This window comes from Ascaphus truei, chromosome 3, assembly GCF_040206685.1.
Source record: "Ascaphus truei isolate aAscTru1 chromosome 3, aAscTru1.hap1, whole genome shotgun sequence".
NCBI classification, from domain to species: Eukaryota; Metazoa; Chordata; class Amphibia; order Anura; family Ascaphidae; genus Ascaphus; species Ascaphus truei.
In genome coordinates, this window is record NC_134485.1 from 238175030 (window position 1) to 238193974 (window position 18945).

The window sequence follows — 18945 nt, forward strand, 5'->3', positions numbered from 1 at the left end:
TACTCCTGTCCATCTAGAAAATAAAGCAGATAGCAATATTTGTTTATGGGTGCTCAAGTGCATTTCTAATGTTATTTGGATTGAAAACACTGAAATAGTTGCATCTCTTCTCAGTGGGTAAGCTATAAACAGTAATGCATTCACATGAGTCTTGTTCGTTTCCAAAACAATAAAGATATTTTTTGTATTTACTCTGGCCCAGGCTCCTATTGGCTGTGCGGTGTGTTGACCCTTTCTCATACTACTTTAGAAAATGAATCAGGCCTGAACCATTTTCTTGGTAGACTCTAGTATGTTATTAAATTATCACAGCAAGATAGAACCTTTGAAATGGACCTATGTCAGCAGAAATAATTATAAATGAGGAAGGAACAGTTTTGTGAAACATACAGTATATGAGATAATGGACATTTAGCAAAAAGAGGATGTAAAAATACCATGATTGGCATAATGCCCGGAATGTGGTAAATAAATAATAATAAGAAAAACTCCTAAAAAAGGTCTCCTCCTCCTTCATAATTACTGTCACGGTAGCTTATGACAAGATATAATGAACACCAAATATCTGGGTTGAACTGAACGAGGCTTAGATATAATAAAATATATTTATTCCTTAAAAAAGGTGAACACAGCAATATAGTACAATTAACAGACAAGAAGGTAACACTTACTTAGGGTTGGGGGATGGAGAAGTATCAGCTAGCAATTCTCCAGCAATCCGGTGACATCCCAGGTGGAATCAGAAGCACAACTAAAAACTGTAGGGTTGACACAGTTTATATACCTGTGTAACCCTATTCTTAACATTGAATACAGACTATTGGTGAACAATTATCTGTATCCAATCCCTAACGTGGAGACACAGATTAACCCATGCCCCCCAGCTAATTAGCCCATTTGTACTGGGACTCTATGGGTAGCCCCATAATTATATCAGGGGCAACGACCAGTCTACCAAATGAAGTATCTGCATTGTTTGTAGGTGTAGACATAACACTTACAAACCACTCCAGTTTGATGATTCTCCAACCTCAGGTAACAATTAGAGTGGCAGAGTCTGCTGATTAGTACTTGGTTGGTTGATTAGTACTCAGTGTAAACAATCAGGCAGTTAACTTTTGATCACAGTGCTTAGGCTCAATCAGCCGGCTGCCCTTCATGACCTATTAGCATAGCAGATGGAGTCTGCATTATCAGAGCAGATCCAAAATACCATACATATACACTTTATATCTACACATATTAATAAGTTCCATTCTGGTGGGCTCAGTGGGTCGAAATTTGCCAGTTTTTAATGCCTACAGTACCTCCACATATTGGCCAAATATCAACTCTCTGTGACCTCCAGAACTGGAGATCCAGAAATGCACTTTAAAACATTAAAATACAGGATTATAATGAAACATGGGAATAGGGGAACATTCATTTTCCTGACATGACAAGGTGTAAGCCACATTCCTGGACCGCACTCCAGTTAACCCCTTGCCTCCCTGGTGAGGTCAGGGGGTGGCCATATGGGGTGCAACCCCTTTAATACCGGGCCAACCCCCTCTCCCTCTACACCTCCCCTTATTAATGGGTGACCTGTGGCCCACTGGGCCTAATGGGGAGTGGGGCACTGCTGGCACCCTTAACGAACTCAGTCTCAGAGGGATAGTCCTGATGTGAAAGTCCATCAGCATTACTGTTTTCACTACCCTTTTTGTGCTGAATAGTAAATTCAAACTCTTGTAAGGCCAAGCTCCACCTTAGCAACTTGGCATTCTCCCCTGATGCCCTCTGCAGCCAACTCAGGGGGTTGTGGTCTGTGAGGACCGTGAAAGCCCTTCCATACACATAGGGCTGGAGTTTTTTGAGTGCTCACACAATGGCCAAGCACTCTTTCTCAATGGTGGCATAGGCCAATTCTCTGGGGAGTAGTTTTCGGCTGAGGTACACCACAGGGTGTCTCTACCGTCATCCCCCACTTGGCTCAACACAGCCCCAATGCCATAGTCCGAGGCATCAGTCTGTATGAGGAAATGTTTGGTATAGTCTGGGGCAGCCAGTATGGGGGCCCCAGCAAGCACAGTTTTCAGTGCCAGGAAAGCAGTTTCACAGGCAGGAGTCCAGGTGATAAGCACAGGCAGTTGCTTCTTAGTCAAATCAGTCAGGGGTTTGGCCACGGCGCTGTACTGTGGGACAAACTTCCTATAGTACCCTGCGGTGCCCAAAAATGCCATGACCTGTTTCTTGGTTTTTGGAACAGGCCACTGAACTATGGCTTCTACCTTAGCTGGCTCTAGTTTGAGGTACCCTCCTCCCACCCTGTGCCCTAAGTACAGGACCTCTGCCATCCCTAGCATACACTTAGTGGGTTTCAAGGTAAGCCCAGCCTCCCTGATCCTATCTAGCACCACAGCTACATGTCCTAAATGGGAGTCCCAGGAATTACTAAAGACAGCAATGTCATCTAAGTAAGCCCTGGCATAGCTCTGCATCCCTTCCAGTAACCTATAGACCAGGCATTGGAAGATAGCCGGGGCATTCTTCATCCCAAATGGCATCACCAAAAACTCATAGAGGCCACTTGGAGTGATGAATGCTGACTTCTCCCTTGCCTCCAGGGTCAGTGGGATTTGCCAATAGCCTTTGCTCAAATCCATAGTGGTCAGATACTTTGCCCCCGCGAGTTCATCCAGTAACTCATCCATGCGGGGCATGGGGTAGGCATCTGACACCGTCCCAGCGTTGAGCAAGCGGTAGTCCACACAAAACTGGGTGGTCTTGTCCTTCTTAGGGACTAGAACTACCGGGCTTGCCCAAGGACTCTGGGACGGAGTAATTACCCCTAGGGTCAGCATCTCCTCTATCTCCCTTTCCATACTGGTCTTGACCTCTGCTGATACTCTATAAGCGTGCTTATGCAGAGGCTGCAGATCCCCTGTGTGCACTGGGTGTTTTGTGAGATGTGTGGTCCCTGGCATGTCAGTGAAGAGGGCCCTATACTTAGCTAGCATGTCCCTGGCTTCTACCTGCAGCCAAGCACTCAACTGTGCCCCTATCTCTACCTGCTCCCCAGTGTTTCCCTGCCTAGCCTCCCCTAGGTGATCAGGCAGAGCATTGCTCGCTGGATCCTCTAGCAGTGGGCTACAAATGGCCATTACTGCTCCCATACTCGGTGCTCTGTATTCTTTCAGCATATTGACGTGATATGTCTTATGCCTCTCAGGCTCTACCTGTACAACGTAGTTGTACTCATTCACCTTTCGGATAACCGGGTACGGTCCCGACCAGGTAGCCATCAACTTGTTCCCCCGAGTGGGTTTGAGGACAAGCACCTGCTGTCCTGGGATGAATTCCCTGCTATGGGCATTCCGGTCATACCATTGCTTTTGCTTGGTCTGAGCGGCCCTGAGGTGGTCCTGGGCCACCCCCATGAGCATCTCTAACCGGTCTCGGAGATCTACTACATACTGGATCACTGAAGCATCAGTAGCAGTAGCCTCCCCTTCCCATCCCTCACGGAATAGGTCCAGAGGTCAACGTACCCTGCGGCCATATAGTAGCTTGAAGGGGGAGAAGCCTGTAGATTCCTGCGGTACCTCTTGGTAGGCAAACAGCAAGTGCTGTAAACGAATCTCCCAGTCTTTCCCATCCGCATCTATAAATGTCCGAAGCATCTGCTTCAGGGTACCATTAAACCTCTCACATAATCCGTTTGTCTGCGGATGGTAAGGGGTAGTGCGCCGGTGCTGTACACCGCATGCATCCCAGAGACAATGTAACAGTTCACTCATGAACTGCGACCCCTGATCGGTTAGGACCTCACTAGGGAAACCTACCCTAGAAAAAATGTTCAGCAAAGCTGCTGCCACTGTCTTGGCATCTATGGTGCCAAGCGCTACCGCCTCAGGGTACCGGGTGGCACAATCCACCACCGTGAGGATGTAGCGCTTCCCTGACCTGCTAGGAATCATAAGGGGTCCTACAAGATCCATCGCTACTTTCTGGAAGGGTTCCCCTATTATCGGTAGGGGTTTCAGGGGTGCCTTCACACGGTCGCCCGCCTTACCCACTCGCTGGCAGGCATCACAAGAGCGGCAGAAAGTGCCCACATCTCGAGATGCCCCCCGCCAGTAGTAACGCTGTAATAACCGGGCTCGCATTCTGTTGACCCCGTGATGTCCCGCTAATGGAATAGAGTGAGCTACCCTTAACAGTTGCTGTCGGTACCCCTGGGGCACTACTAGCTGTCGCTTACCGGTCAATCCATCCTCTATCCCTGGGTTCCCTTCTTCTCTATACAGGAGTCCCTTATCCCATAGGCAGTGCTCAGTGCCTTCCCCTGCCTGAGATTCGGATGCCCGAAGTCTCACGCCGGCCAGGGTAGGGTCTGTCTTCACTGCCTCCCTAAACTGGGCTCCTAATTCTGGCCACCCCCCAGTCATGTCATTGTCCGGAGAATGGGGATGGGTGAGGGGAAACAGTAAGTCAGCCTGTGGTTGCAACTGATCCTGGCTTACCTCCCGGGCTCTTCTGCGCCCTCCGCTAACGTTGGTCCCAAAGGCTGGGGGACTGGCGCCGCCGCCATTGCCGCTGTCTGGCTCCGGGTAACCGCCGCCACTGCAGCGGGTTTGGGTGCTTGGTTTTAGGTGCAGGTCATCGGTCCCAGGTCGTTACCAAGAAGAACATCGGCATCCAAATTGGGTAAAACCCCCACCTCCCGCACACCCTGGCCCTCCCCCCAATCCAAAAAGATTCTGGCCACTTGCAGGAAACGTGGCTCTCCGTCGGCCACAGTGATCTGTATCCCAGGGCCTGGGATCAATTCCTCTGGCCGGACCATATCAGGTCGGACCAGGGTCACTGCAGCTCCTGAATCCAGCAAGCCGACTGCTTGCCGGTCACCGACTGTGACCGGGGTGAGATGTCTGCTCCGGCCGTCCGTCTGCTGCAGGTCCGCGCTGAGATGTCCTCCGCTCCTGGCTGTAGGCACCGATGAAACCGGGACAGGCATTGCATGGGACGTCTCGCTGGGAGTTGGTTCCATGACCGGTCCGGAGTCTTTGGTGGAAGCTACCGGCTTCGCAGCTGGGGTGCGTTGCCCCTGATGGGGTCCGCCGGAATGCAGGGGTTCCGAGCAATCTGGTCTGATGTGACCAGGGTGGTTGCAGTTGTAGCACCGGCGCTCGTGCCGGAGCTCCCCTACCTTCGGTGGACTGCTGCCCGCAGGCGGCCTCTGAGTCCATTGGGGGGTATTGTCAGACTTTCTGGCCGGTGCTGCCGCCACCGCCGCCTTGGCCACTGCTTTGGCGGTCATCAGGGCTCGGCTGGCCACATAGTCGTCTGCAAGCCTCGCCGCCTCCTGGTAAGTCTTGGGCTTCTTGTCGTACACCCAAGCCCTCACCGCCGGCGGGCACTGCTGCATGAGCTGCTCCTGAAAGATGAGGTCCAGCAGGCATTGGTAAGTCCGTGCCTCATAGCCCTCCACCCAGCGTATCCCGTACAAAGCCATGCGGGTCACGTAGGTAACATAGGACTCCTGGGGCTGCCTCTCTTCCTGCCAGAATTTACCCCAGTAGGCTTCAGGGGTAAAACCGTACTGAAACAATAACAGTTTTTTCAGGTGGTCATAGTCATCAGCATACTCATCTGGAAGCGCCATCATCGTCTGCTTAGCCAAGCCGAACAGTAAAGGGTCCAAACGTGCAACCCTATGCTGAGGAAGCACTTTGTACCGCCACACTGTGTCTCAAAGTCCTTTAGAAAACTGTCTATCTGATCAGTACCTTCTACGAACTTGGTGAGACTGTGCTGATCCAGTTTGAGTTCATCTTTGTTGGGTTGGACAGGGGGGCAATAAGCGGGTCTGTTCACTGCCATAGTGATAAACTGCAGCCGCTCCTCAGGTTTCCCTCTGTTTTCCCACGCAGTAATCTGTGCCAACATTCAGGGGTGAACAGACTGGTAGCCGCAGCAACCTGTACCCCTCCTGTTGCACTGCTCCCGGGAGGTGCACTCGTTCCCTCCCCAAGATTCCGCCGCCCCGGCACTGGGTTCCTTCCCTGATCTCCAGTGGCTGTATAAGGGCAAGCTGAGCAGTATCCTGAGGCTCTGCAAGCCGGGCTCCTGGTTCTCATAGGGCAGTCCATATTCACGGCACTTGTCCTTCAGCTGAGCTCGGGTCCTCATGTTGGATGAGCCTTCAGCCTCGCTCATGGTTCACGGTCGCAGCAGTGAGGTGGTGTTACAACATGTGTTAACTGTTGCACTACAGAGTGTTCAATATCTTTAGTCCCAGGAACTCGCAATTACTTTCGAGTTCCCACTATATGACAGAGTCCCACTAGGTTCAGTTCAATCCCACCGCTTGGCACCAGTTAATTATAGAGCTTGTCACGGTAGCTTATGACAAGATATAATGAACACCAAATATCTGGGTTGAACTGAACGAGGCTTAGATGTAATAAAATATATTTATTCCTTAAAAAAGGTGAACACAGCAATATAGTACAATTAACAGACAAGAAGGTAACACTTACTTAGGGTTGGGGGATGGAGAAGTATCAGCTAGCAATTCTCCAGCAATCCGGTAACATCCCAGGTGGAATCAGAAGCACAACTAAAAACTGTAGGGTTGACACAGTTTATATACCTGTGTAACCCTATTCTTAACATTGAATACAGACTATTGGTGAACAATTATCTGTATCCAATCCCTAACGTGGAGACACAGATCAACCCATGCCCCCCAGCTAATTAGCCCATATGTACTGGGACTCTATGGGTAGCCCCATAATTAAATCAGCGGCAACGACCAGTCTACCAAATGAAGTATCTGCATTGTTTGTAGGTGTAGACATAACACTTACAAACCACTCCAGTTTGATGATTCTCCACCCTCAGGTAACAATTAGAGTGGCAGAGTCTGCTGATTAGCACTTGGTCGGTTGATTAGTACATAGTGTAAACAATCAGGCAGTTAACTTTTGATCACAGTGCTTAGGCTCAATCAGCCGGCTGCCCTTCATGACCTATTAGCATAGCAGATGGAGTCTGCATTGTCAGAGCAGATCCAAAATACCATACATATACACTTTAATATCTACACATAATAATAAGTTCCATTCTGGTGGGCTCAGTGGGTCGAAATTTGCCAGTTTTTAATGCCTACAGTGACTCCTCATATTGGCCAAATATCAACTCTCTGTGACCTCCAGAACTGGAGATCCAGAAATGCACTTTAAAACATTAAAATACAGGATTATAATGAAACATGGGAACAGGGAACATACATTTTCCTGACATGACAAGGTGTAAGCCACATTCCTGGACCGCAGTCCAGTTAACCCCTTGCCTCCCTGGTGAGGTCAGGGGTGGCCATATGGGGTGCAACCCCTTTAATACTGGGCCAACCCCCTCTCCCTCTACAATTACTACCACCACCAAAAAAATGTGATGTTAGGTTAAACGCCTCTTTTGCATCTCATCACTAATGCCCGTTATAGTTAAAGCAATGCTCTTCATGGGTGAAAACATGACTTAACATTACGTTATTAGCCTTATAATATATGCGGGAAGGAGTAATGTGACGTTAAGTTAATATCACGTTAAATCACTTAACAGAGCTTTGGGGATCAGGGCCAAATACTCAGCTTGTTTAATATCGGTTTTCACTTTCAAGAATCTCTTTTTAAATCACTGCAATTCCCCGTTACTTTGCTTGTACTTAACTCAATTATAAATAATGCATAAATTATAATATTGAGATCATATTTCAAAGTTTCGATCCTGTCATTACAATCATATTATAAATTGCACTTACTGTAGTATAAAATTTCATAAAAATTTCATTTCAATTTTAGACACCTTCATACACCAAATACAACTTGCCAAAGGAAGATAGTGAACGACAAAGCAGAGAAATTCTCATTCGTCGCCACTCGAGCATTCGAAAGGGGAACAGTCTTCCATGGGGAAGACAGGTATGTGTAACATACAGTACATGAAACAACATTAATGTGATATGCCCTCACGTGTGCATGATTTTAGGAAAAATATATCTTAGAATTAGAATAAAGAGATAACACTTCATGCATACGCGTCATTTTCATTTTATATCATGTAGTTGTCAGCTACTGACAGGGAGTTTAGAAAAGGTGTATGTAAAATAGACCTTTTGCATCTTTTCTAAGCTTCATGTGAGTGCTTGACAACTGCAGAACTGTACATGCTCTATACATTACCTGAAACAGGGCGCCCAGGTTAAAGACGGATGCTACAAGAGTGCTGCCTGCCTGTAACATACTGTACTGTATACGCAAGATAAATCGATAGATAGAAATCCATGGAGTCCACAGCACTCTCCGGTTCATCAATAAAAAAGTGCGTTTATTTAATTCATTCAATTAATAAAAGAACTAAAATAGGTGCTGTTTCAGGACAACCAGAGAGTGCTGTGGACACCTTGATCTTCTATCAATAGAGTATGCTCCTGAGCTTGTGAGGTGATCCCGGCCCTCCAACATCCTTTCTGGCAATTTTTCCAGTTTTTGGCTAGTGGGAGTGCCCTAGATAGACAGGTGTGTGTGTGTGATGCTTGTCAAAAGCCAATATAACCAGCCTCACACTGATGGGATCCAAAAGGTCGGAACAGTCTGTCTGTGAGTAGGTTTACTGGCTATGCATCTTAACCCAGGCTTTGCTGAAAAGCTGTGCAATGCAGCAAGTATAAGCTTATAGAGGGCATTGTGTGCTCATTTGCATGTCATTTACCAGAATCCCTTGCTGCAGTATAAGCACTGTATGCTGGGCAATAATGGTGAAAGGCGGGGTTGCAGACCTGTCTAAGACATGCAAATGAGCACACAGTAATATTTCCATTTTATATATATCCTTATATAAAACAATGGGTCCTTTGTAGCTGAATAGCAACACTCCAACATAGTGGAAACCCGTAGTTCCTGAAATATTTAATTTTGAAGTTCCCTTAGAAGAATTCTTGTCCACAACAAACAATATGGCCTCTGGATGGCTAATAGAAAGCTGTGACATACTGTAATCATTCAATTACATGACAGCCTCCAAATGAGTGACCCCATAGCCGTATTTGGTTTTCTTCACAAGTACAGTACTGACAAAAGTGAAATAATCTTAACAATAATCTTGTGGGGTTCCTCGGAACATGAGTGACATGGTTCAGCACCCAGGTGACCTCCCACCCAGTTCATATAAGGCGGGAAAACCGCTTGATTTTGGAAGATGATTGATGCTTTAAACTTGAACATATTCAAAAAGTAAATTTATTGTGTGTGGACACATTTTATACTTTAAGAGATTTTGTCTACATAAAAAAAGTAATACATTATTTTAAAAAAACAGCAACGACACATGATGTAATATTCTGATACTTTTTTTGGAAGTGTTATAATTTTGTTCTATTTAAATAATATTTATACATTTGATCTCATCATTTTCATAAAGAGCTGGTTTATGGAACTATTTGTAAAGATCAGTAGGAAAAGTACTCAGATGACATAAAGTGACTTCCATGCGTGCTCCATTAAAATAGACCAAAACTTGGTAAGTTCAAATGAGTTTATAGTTCAGGCACTCCAGTAATTTTGACAGTAAATCAAATATTTTGAAATGTTGGCACTTCCTTGGGACATTTTTGTTTAAATAAATTGTTAAAAGCCACTGAAGTGCTTATACTACTGTATATACTCCTTTTGTACTATTTGTAATAATATTGTTTTAGAAGAACCTAAGCTGGACACATTGATGATGCTTATAAAGTTATCTAATAGAATGCATGCTTTCCCCCCCATTTCTTAACAGCCTGGTGCAAAAAATGTACGCTATTTATCGCTTCCTCATAACAGCAACAAAGAAGCACAAAACTCATCCTTACCAGGTAGTGTAATATTTTAAGTTATAGCAGTATAAATGAAGAGCTTAACAGACATTATTACTCCCGTTGACAAATTGCAGCAGAACATACACAATGTCCAGCAGAAGAAGTGGTCATCGTTTTGAACTATCCGCTCGCGAGAAGATGGAGGGTCTAATGTGCTATTGTACCCTCTGCTTTACACCAGCGGGTTCAATACCATTTACTGCATCTGTACATTGAGAAAGAAAATATATTTTTTACAGATCTTCAGTCAATATCTTTCAATGTCTCATTCTAATGTGTTAGATAACTGTTAGAGGTCATAAACCAAAAGTCAACAACTAAAGCAGTGCACTTATATCCTTTGCTCCGAGAGACTATTAATCAGTTCAACTGAACAAGTACATTTAAACTCCAAATCATACTTGATTGTGTAGTTTAGATTCACCCTGCATGAGAAGAAAAAAATATACATATATTTATATACAGTATATATATATATCAATTGTTTAGCTAGAAATGTTAACTTTATTGGTTGCTTACACATTTACACTTTAAGAGGTTTTCTTTTACTTGCATCCTCCACCACCAGTAAATAGAATGCTCATATAGATTATGACATAATGTATGTATATCTATACATAATCATATGTATATGTATACATTATATATATATATGTAGGGGTGTGTTAGATACCTCATGCGAATGCAGTGTGTGCCCGGAGGGACTGGTGCAGGTTCCGCGGTGGCCCAACAGTATAGGGCGCCACCATGTTATTGCGCAACCGTACAGAGGGCACTGACAGAGCGGAGATGTCGTGCATGCGCAATGTAAGCACGCGAACGACGGACTAATAAGGGAAAGGCTCCGTTGGTAGACTACAACTCCCATGAGCTCTAGGATAGCCATCTGATGTCAGGAGCCAATCAGGAGGCTGGGATTATGGGAGGAGTAAAGGGAAGCGTGGGGGAGAGACCACGCTAGCCAGAGGGGATCCGGCAGTGAAGGAGGAGGTAGTGTGAGTGCAGGGGGTCAGTGACCCGCCTGCATAGGACAGCTCTTCCCCGCAGGCCCCTAGGAGAATTCCCTGAGTCTCAGTAGGCTGCTGTGCTGCAGGACGCCCCATAGCGGTAGCAACGTCACCCCTTACTGAGTACCAGTTAGGGACAAGGCACAGAGTTGCGGTGGTTGCAGTCATCTGGGACCAGATGGCTTGACACCGTGATATCTGGAAGCAACGTGTTGGATCGACGGATCCTTTTTGAAGCTTTTGCCGGTCACCGCAGTGACTGGGAGGTATTTACATAAAGTGCACCAACACCGGTCAACAGGCGCTGATCCCGCCTTAGGTATAACTCTTTGGGGACACTAGTGAAGTGGCCAAAGGATTGAGCCTACCTAACAACCTTTTCTAAGTTAATACAAGGACACGATGTGCGGGGCACGAGGTGGCGGGCAAGGACAATACTCCTTAGGAGCGTGGCTGAGCCACTAACGTTATAAAGACATTACCAGTTAGCAGTGTTATGTGTTATGAGTTACACCAAGTATAAGTGATAAGGTTATTATTGCATTATAGTAAACCCGTTCAAGCAAGTGTGTTGTCATGTTTCTTGCCCAGGGGAATCTTACATAACGGGGATCCTGGGTAAGTGGAGGAGCTGCGCAAATAAGTGTTACCCCAGGCTCCCAGCTAGCGGAGGCTCAGATCTCCTGGAGCCACAGGTGTGTGCAGTACCCGTAGTCACTTTAGAGTGTCAGAAAAAGGGCTACATATATATAATCAAAACAGGTAGTCGATACCGTTCCGTGGCTAACGAAATGCTTTTATTTGTGCAAGCTTTCGAGATACAATGATCTCTTCTTCGGGCGATCTTACAATTGATTCAGCCAAAAAACTTTCTTGAAACAAAGCATTTGTGGGTTAAGGCTATCCCTCACCCCTGTGCAGTATGACCTGAGGTGTTATACCTTTTTTTAGCAGAGGAGATGGAGACCACTATATTTCAATTGTGATTGGTCCTTAACTGTATTTTTCTAACGTGGTCAACTGCTCTGGTCTAATTTTGCAAAAAAGTATTATGGTTTAGTTGTGGACATATTTCTAAATAAACCCAAACCCTGTTAGATTATACTTAACGTAAACCACTAGCATGCTACAATGCACAAAAAGGCTGCATTATTAAATAGCATATTTAGTGATTTTTAGAAGAGTAAAGTAAACAAAAAATAGCAGAAAAACGATTAATCTACATTAGTAACTGGAATAAACGATAAACACATTTGTTCTTCATTTGTCTTAGAAGTGGATATTTGTGTTTTTTCTCAGCTGATGATGGTGACTCCGACTCTGTGTTCTCTGAAAGAATGGATTTGTTAGTTAGGCCAGGATCCAATTTAACAAAGCCCCAGCAGCAGAAGACATCATTGGAATGGAGAAACAAACAACCAAAGAGAATAGACTCCTGGCGTCCAAAGGAAAATGTGTCCAAAAAACAGCTAGTGACAAAACCAAGACATCAGCCAACAAAGCCAAAACCATACTTTGATGTGGTGCTGGAGGAGGATCTCCAGAGATACAAATCAGATGAAGACAGTGATAACGAAGCAATAATAGGACCTTCTGGAAAATGGACTGCAGAAACAAGAAATGGAAATGATAATTCCAAACAACATTAACAACTGCTAATGAAAAATAAATGTCACTTTATGAACAGAGAAGATTTTTTGTTAACGTGTTACATTTCCAGTTCCAGCATTAACAGGTATTGGATGCAGGTCTAAATAACTTTTTTTATTTTGAGTGTTCTTCCACATTCAAATTGATCCTTTTTTTAAGACCAACCCATATATTCATGAAAGAGAAGCATATTTTTGGGAAGGCAAATTCAAATTGGTTATGTGTATTATAGCAGCATAACACATATCTAGAAAGCTAACATACCAACATATATTCCAAAAGAGACAATCAAGAGAGCACAGCACATGAATGATATGACTAGTAACAAATAAGACCAATCACACTTTCTAAAAACCAGTCTATTTTTTAATTCAATGACTTCTTAGAATCTGAATTCCCTTGGAAAAGAATAGTACTCTTCTTGGCAGATTACCAGTGGGCTGACGCATCCTCGTTATAAATATTGTTTCACAACAATAAAGAAAAAGGAGAAATAACCTTATAACTAAAGGATTTACATAAGTATGTGATAACAACAAACATAAACCAATAAATTAATTCTGTCAGCATCTCAAAAGAAATATAATGCAAATGTTCAGAGCAGATACCGTCTTTGTTATTCTAAAAGAAAAGTGGCTGTCGCAACAATTGAAAGGTGACAAAAGGAAATGTCACTACCTTTTAAAAGGTAAACCTTGTTCAAATCCCTACATTAGCTCCTTTTGATCTTGGGCAAGTCACTTTATCTCCCTGTAATTAAGGCCACAAAATATATATGGTAAACGTTATTGGGCATGGACCTGTGCCTGAGACCATCATACTATTTGTAGACACACATTTTTTTTCATTGAAAGCTTAACATTTTTAGTAGTTAAGGCAAAAGGCAATAAAGTGAGTTGTCTATGGTCAGACTCAGAGCATGTACTGGGATTTATTAAAACAGAAAAATTATAATGATGCAATGTTGACAGTGAAACTGAAAGGATGCGTCAATAAAGATTCCTAATAACCATAGTGATATAGGAGACGGGTGCGCAAACTTTTTACTCGCTGCACCCCCCTGTCTGCTCTCCGCTCTCGCCCCCCCACCCCCCTTACCTCAGTTCGGCGTCAAATCATTTCGCGGGTCTTGTGACGTCACATGACCTGCCGCCTCATTTGACGTCACGTCCCCATGGCAATGTGGCATCAAATAACGCCGCATGGTCATGTTGCGTGACGTCACATGACCCCCTGGTGCCATTTCATGCCATGTTGCCATGGGGACGAATGCTGAGCAGGTTGATCCTCGGTAAGTAGAGGTTGCAGAGGCCTCGCGAAGTCCCCCGGCATTTCATTTAAATGCCTTGGCGAAGAACGGGGAAACTCTGCAACCGCCCGCACCCCCCCAAAAAAATATCAGGGGGTGCGCCCCCCAGTTTGCGCACCCCTGATATAGGCTATGGTTGACTTTTATTTGCTTTCAAATGCTGTTAAATCCTGTTGATAATCACTTATCTACCAGAGGGGTCAGCAGTGCATTGGAATGCAATGTAATGGGGCAATGCTGTGAAACATAGAATTTGACAGCAAATAAGAGCCACTTGGACTATTTTCTCTGTAACACATCAGACCCTATTTGATCCTTGGCTTTCTTTCATTTATATGATCGTCTTATGTCTATCCAAAGCATGCTAGAATTCCCTTTCTGTATTAGCCCCTACCACCACTGTTATGAGGCTATTCCACAAATCTGACGCCCTTTTCCATGACGAATGACTTCCTCACATTTCCCCTTAGCCTGCTGCCACCCTCCATCTTCAGAGAAGGACCTCTTCTTCTAGCACTTCTCTGTCTGTAATTTGCTGTCCTCATTTAATTTGTTAAAAAATGTAATGTTTTTTAAAGTTTGGATCATATCCCCTTCCTCCTTCCATCCTGTAAGCTGTACATAAAAAGGCCCTTTAGTCTTTTCTGCTGCTGTAAGTTACATGCTGTAGATAATGCACCATTTTCTAAGCTTTTTTTTTAAATCTCCAAATTATTTACTTCCTTCAAGAGTGATGATCTCAAGTTTTAACACAGTACGTGTAAGTGAGGTCTCACCAATGATCTATACCAGGGGTGGGCAATGTATGGCCCGCAGGCGACATACAGTATGGCCAACGTATGGTTGCCTGCAGCCCGCTACAGGTATGGATCCTCTCCCCAGCCCCTACCTGTGGTGTGGGCAGCAGAGGCAGCAGCACAGTGGGAGCCCTCCCAGGTGGTAATAACACGGAAGTTAGATCCCAACTTCCGTAATCACAGCCTGGGTGGGTTTCCCGCCATGCTGCTGCCTCCTTTGCCACTGCCTCTGCTGCCCGTACCACAGGTAGCGTCTGGGGAGAGAATAGAGAAAAGTGAGAGGGAGAAGAATAAGGGGGGTAAAAGTGAGAGAAGAGTGTGAGAGAGAAAGAGAGAGGGGAGGGAGAGAGAGGCGGAAAAGAGTAAGAGAGGAAGAGAAGAGTGAATGAGATGGGGGAGATGTGAGAGAGGGGGGGGGAATGAGAGAGGTGGGCGGGACAAGAGACAGAGGAGGGGTGGGACAAGAATGGGAGAGAAGAGATATGAATCAAAGAGAGGGGGAAGAAGAGTGAGGGGGAAATGGGGAAAAGAGTGCGAGGGAGGGAGAACTGTGAGAGGGAGGGGGAGAAGAGAGTGAGAGGGAAGGAGTGAGAGAGGGGTAGATGAAGGAAAGGGGGAGGAGAGGCAGGAAGAGTGAGGGGGGAAGTGAGAGGAAGGGGGGAGAATAGGGAGAGGAAAGAAATGAGAGGGAGAAGAGTGAGAGAGAGGGGGGGAAGAGTGAGAGACGGGGAGAAGAGTGAGGCAGGGAGGGATAAGAGTAAGAGAGAGGCAGGGGAGAAGAGTGAGAGAGAGGTGGGTTGAGAAGAGAAAGAGACAGTGAAAAGAAGAGAGAGGGGGAGAGGTGGAGAGAAGAGTGAGAGGGAGTGAGAAGAGAGAGAAAGGGGAGGTGGGAGAACAGTGAGAGGGGGGAGAGAAGAGTGAAAGATTGGGGGGAAGAAGAGGGAGAGGGGGAGAAGAGTGAGAGAGGGGGAGGGGTGGGAGAAGAGTGAGATGGGGGAGTGAGAATAGAGAGACAGAGGTCAGAGAAGAAAGAGGAGGAGATGGAGAAGAGATGAGAGGGGGAATAAGAGTAAGGGGAGAAGAGTGAGGTGAGGAGAAACAGTGAGAGGGATGGGGCAGAAGAGAGACAGAGGGGAGAGAAGAGAGAGAGAAAATGTGGGGGGAAGAGTAAGAGCGAGGGGGAAAGAGTGAGAGAGGGGGAAGAGTGAGAGAGAGGGAATAGAAGAGAGAGAGAGAGTAGAAGAGAGAGAGAGAGGGAGGAGTAGAGGGGAGGAGAGTGATAGGGGGGGAGAAGATGGAGGGTGGGAAAGAGTCAGAGGGGTGAAAAGAGTGAGAGAGGGGGAGAAAAGGGAGAGGGGAGAAAAGGGAGAGGGGGAAGAGAGAAGAGGGAGAGGGGGATAAAAGGGAGAGCGGGAGGAAAGGGGGAGGGGGATAAATGGGAAAGGAGGGTTGTAAGTTGATAGACTTTATATACTGTAGTTAACAATGCTATATCTCAGCAATGTTTCCATTAATTTCCCCACTACTGACATCACCGTACTTCCACTTTTGTGAAGGGAAACCATGCTTGCTCTTCTCCAGTCATCTGAAACTGTACCTTTTAATAGTGACTGGTTAATAAATCGGTTATCATGTTGCCAGCACACCCCTAAGCTATTTTATTTTCCTTGGATGTATTCCGTTTGGCCCCATTGTGTCCTCCTTCTTCCAGTAATTCTCATGTCTCTCAACTGTGGTCCTCACTTCACTTTATACTGAGCAAAAATAATTATTAAAGTGGTCTGCCTCATCAAGACTGTTCCCTTCTGTCTTTAATCTTGCTATTCCTAGTTTTGTTTTTCTTCTTTCAATTACATACCCAAAAAATGTTTTGTCCCCTCTTTACGGACTAAGTTATTTTCTCTTCTGTTTGCACCTTTGCTCATTTGATTATTTGCTTAGCCTTATTCTGACTAGCCTGGTATATTTATCCTCCTTGCTCTGAACCTACTTATATTTCCTAAAAGATGTCTATGCATTCCAGTCCCTCAAACAATAAAGAGGTTAAAGTTAGTCATACTAGGACCAGTGCCGGATTAAGGGGCGGGCTGGCCGGGTACTTGCACAGGGTACCAATAGAAAAGGGGCGCTCTGCGCTCCGATCCCAGCACCATCTTTAAATGCCCAAATCGTGCGCACCCTCATCAATGTCGAAATACATTTAAAGATGGTGCGTCGGCGTGGCTGGTGCGCGCAGGAATTGGAGCGGTGGAGGAAGCTGCAGCAGCGAAAGACTTTGTCGAGGGTGCTCAGCCACGTGGGGACATTGATTGAGCAGAGGCGTGGGACAAGGTGCACAGGAGATGTCCCATGTCGGCACTCCATCACTGTACCTGTGGCCAAGCGCCCTCATCAATGCCAATGTCTCTTTCTGTTTCCACCGCCGATCCAAGTCCCGCACCTGCCGCTCCAGCGCGCCGTCTTTAAATGTCCCTTGATATTGACAAGGCTGCGCAGGACTAAGACATTTAAAGATGGCGCCGACGTCATGTGGCGATTCATTTCCAAGACAATGGGATGTCATGTGGCGTCACATTGTCATGGCAATGTGCTGCCCTTGTCATTTGACACCGCAACACTGCAGGAGGAGAGGCAACCTACCCGGGCCGCTGTACTCTGTCAGTCCAGCAGTAATTGGGACCAAAGTGAATAAATAATAGTAATGTCTCTAGGGGCTGAACCTGAGATATTGATGACTTTTGTCAAGTATTTCATAGCTGGTTTAAAAATATGGGGAATAGAAACATGGGAGGGGGTTGATCTTCTCCAGCTGTGCAATGTGAATTTGCATTTCTGCGCTCTGCAGGGATTGCTTACCACACTCACTCCCACTTTTCTTAGTTCATTTTGTAATAACAGGGGACTACGATGTGAATGAGAATAGAAAAGTACCCAATTAACATGCACGTCCCAGTAAACATCCCTTTTTTTCAAAAAAAAAAATGTATTATTTCTTTATAAACTAAAACATGTTGTGTGTAAACTGGATCACAGTTTTTTAATAAAGCTAATGATATTGTTAAGTTCTTTTTTTGGGAGCTATGGTATGTGAGACTGTACCTTTAAAGCAACAGTTCAAGCGGATCAAAATTTCTTTCCTTTTATCTCTCATTACTCTTCCTTTCTGACAAAGTTATTTTATTGTTTAAAATATGGGGGGTTTTTTAAATCATAATATTTTTTTCCATTTAATATATGCATGAATACAATTTACACACTGACAAGTGATTAGCTAAGATGCCGATTCGTTCTTCTGTGATCGATCAGTGAAGATTCAGCTCAGGGGTTCACTAAATGGCTGTCAGTGCAGCAGAAGAGGACTCAAGTTGCAAAGTTCTGTGGGGAAGATCATGTGACCAGGCAGTCACAAGATACAATTGGTTCACTGCTAGAGAGATGGTATGGCTCAAAATGGGGTGTGCCAGAGCTCGTTTCAGAAGAGGAAGGGGATGTGACTTTGTAAATGGTTGCTATAGGAACAAAAAATGCTTGTTACATTATAATACATTAAAAATGTCTTTAAAAATTCTTGCTTTTTAAAAAATGCTACAAGTATTTTCTGATAGTACAGAACTAATTTATTAAAGTGAAACTTCTTTAGCAGGGCGTGAATGTGTTGATTGGTGATGGAAGTCAGTGGTGACAGAAGTGACATCACTCCTGGCAGAAGATGCCGTCAGTGTTGCCTGCTTCCACCAGGAGGAGTCAGCGCTGGACGGATGGAGGGACACACACACACCACCCCCCCGGTGATGCACCGAACACCCTCCCCGCCCCCCATGATGCGCAACACCCCCCTCCCCCCACAGTGAGCCGCCGCTGAGCACCCCCCTCCCCCCCGTGTCCCCGTACCTCCACCGGGGGCTGGCTGCAGCAGGACACACACAGCCGTGTCCGGAGCTCCGCCGGGGGGAGAGAGTGGGGGCTGCTCCGGCCGTGTATCAGAACCTCTGTGGGAGGGGGGGGGGAAGAGGAGGAGAGAGGGGGGCTGCCCCGGCAGAAAGCACTAGCAGCAGGACACTCACAGCCATGTCCCGCAGCTTTGCCGGTAGGAGACTCAGACAGACACCCCTCCCCCCACCCCCGTGTCTACAGCTCTGCCAGGGGGGAGTCAGGAGAGAGGGGGGCAGGACACAGAGAGAGACACATACACACCACACAAACCACACACACCACACTGACACAAATACTCACAGACACACACTGACTGACACACACACACAGACACACACAAGGAATTCA

At 45.7% G+C, this 18945-nt stretch overlaps 1 protein-coding gene across 1 annotated transcript in view; it reads left to right on the forward strand.

Annotated features, from left to right (window-relative positions):
• Positions 1 to 12599, forward strand: part of SLC9A4 (solute carrier family 9 member A4) — a 48264-nt gene extending 35665 nt beyond the window's left edge. The window contains exons 10-12 of the mRNA XM_075590424.1: positions 7848 to 7967; positions 9823 to 9898; positions 12208 to 12599. Of these exons, the coding sequence (XP_075446539.1) occupies positions 7848 to 7967; positions 9823 to 9898; positions 12208 to 12557 (546 nt within the window). The 3' untranslated portion in view covers positions 12558 to 12599. The remainder of the gene's footprint in view (positions 1 to 7847; positions 7968 to 9822; positions 9899 to 12207) is intronic.
• Positions 12600 to 18945: the final 6346 nt, after the last annotated feature.